At 54.9% G+C, this 1,732-nt stretch overlaps 1 protein-coding gene across 1 annotated transcript; it reads right to left on the bottom strand.

Annotated features, from left to right (window-relative positions):
* Positions 1–359: 359 nt before the first annotated feature.
* Positions 360–1,686, bottom strand: ETH_00022195 (uncharacterized protein; the record flags this gene model as incomplete). The annotated part of the gene is made up of 3 exons (XM_013380368.1): positions 360–548; positions 989–1,083; positions 1,299–1,686. Coding segments are annotated over 3 exons (672 nt in total), but the record flags the coding sequence as incomplete, so codon positions are not given.
* Between the last annotated feature and the right edge of the window lie 46 nt (positions 1,687–1,732).

The raw sequence follows: 1,732 nt of genomic DNA, 5'->3' as shown, positions 1-1,732 counted from the left end.
GAGACACTTGGCTCGGGAACTGTCTCCCTTTGTTTCTATTCTGTCTCCTTTCTGCGCCGCTAGCTAGCTAGCTAGCTGGCTAGCTAGTTAGCCAGTTAGTTAGTCACTTAGCTAGCTATCCAGCCAGCTAGCCAAGTGGCTAGCTAGCTATCCAGCCAGCTATCCAGCCAGCTAGCTAGCTGGCTGGATAGCTAACTAGCCACTTGGCTAGCTGGCTAGCTAGCTACTGGCTAGCTGGCTAGCCAGTTGGCTCGCTAGCTCGCTACTTAGCTCGCCAGCTAGCTGTTTGGCTAGCTAGCCCCTAGCTGCTGGCTAGCTAGCCCCTAGCTGCTGGCTAGCTAGCGGGCGCGGGCGGGCGGCTAGCCAGCTAGCTGCATGCTGGCTAGCTGGGCGACTTGTCTCTTGTACTCCTCGAGAGAAATGCAGAGACAATCCAGAGGCAGCTGCACTGGACTGGTGTCCGGAATCAACAAAGGCGCGAAGGAGACAGCAGCAGAAGGAGACACTTGCTGCATGCGCGCGGCCAGCTCCGCGCCCCGCCCCCGCAGCTGTACGTACACTCCACACCCCACACGGCTGCGCGTACACCCCACGCGCTGTACGTACACCCCACGCCCCACACCCAGGGGAGACGAATGAAAGGACTTATTTTGCAAAGAGACAAAAGGAGACAAATAAATGGCAAGGAGACACACGGAGGAGTGAAAGAGGCAAAAGGAGACACAAATACGCAGAGGGAGATGAAATTAAACAAAAAGAGACAAAAATAAACAAAAAAGAGACACAGATAAACGAAACAGAGACATAAAATTGACAAAAAAGAGACAAAAGTAGGCAAAAAGAGACAAAAATAAACAAAAGAAGAGATAAAAATGAACAAAAAACAGACAAAAGCGGACAAAAAAGAGACAAAAACAGACAAAAGGAGACAATAATAAACAAAAGGAGACAAAAATAAAAGGAGACAAAAGGAGACAGCGGGGGGCACCTCGAGGTAGGGAGTCACGAGGGCCTGCTGCTGCTCCTGAGTTGACCCAAGAGCAGCAGCTAAAAAAGCAGCAGCAGAACCGCCAGCAGCAGCAGCTGAAGCACAAAACACACAAAACACCTGCTGCTGCTGCCTCCCCTGCTGCTGCTGCCCTTGCTTCTGCTGCTGCTGCTGCTGCTGCTGCAGTGGCTCCTCTCAGCGGCGCAGCGGCTGCTGCTGCTGCCGCACTCCTTCAGCAGCAGCAGCACTGCAGCAGCAGCAACAGCAGCACTGCAGCAGCAGCACTGCAGCAGCAGCAGCAGCAGCAGACCTGGGTGGTCTGCTGCTCTGTGCAGGGGAGCAGCAGCAGGCTGCGGCTTGTGGGCCGCAGCAAGTTTGTTGGATTTGTTTTTGTCGAAGTCCTTTGCTGCTGCAGCAGGGGCCTTGAGGAAGGAGACGGGGGGGTTGCTGACGCGCTCGCGCAGCAGCTCGGCCTCCGCTGTCTCCTTTTGCTGCAGCAGCAGCGCAAGTGTCTCCTTCAGCTCCTGTCTCCTGCTGCTCGCTGTTCTGGAAGAAGACAAACTTTCTAAAATGGAATTTATTTGATGCTTCAGCGCAGCCACGTGCTTCAGCAGCGCGCCCCTGCGGTGTACAGACACCTCGCCCCGCTGCTGCCGCTCCTCCAGAATCTCCTCCACGTCTTCGTCCGTAAACGTGAACTGCAGCACCCCACACACTCGCTAGCTAGCTAGCTGGCTAGCAGGC

This window comes from Eimeria tenella, genomic scaffold, assembly GCF_000499545.2.
Source record: "Eimeria tenella Houghton genomic scaffold, Eth_scaff554, whole genome shotgun sequence".
Classification (NCBI taxonomy): Eukaryota; Apicomplexa; class Conoidasida; order Eucoccidiorida; family Eimeriidae; genus Eimeria; species Eimeria tenella.
Note: the sequence above shows the minus strand (reverse complement) of the source record. Positions and strands in the feature narration are given on the sequence as shown.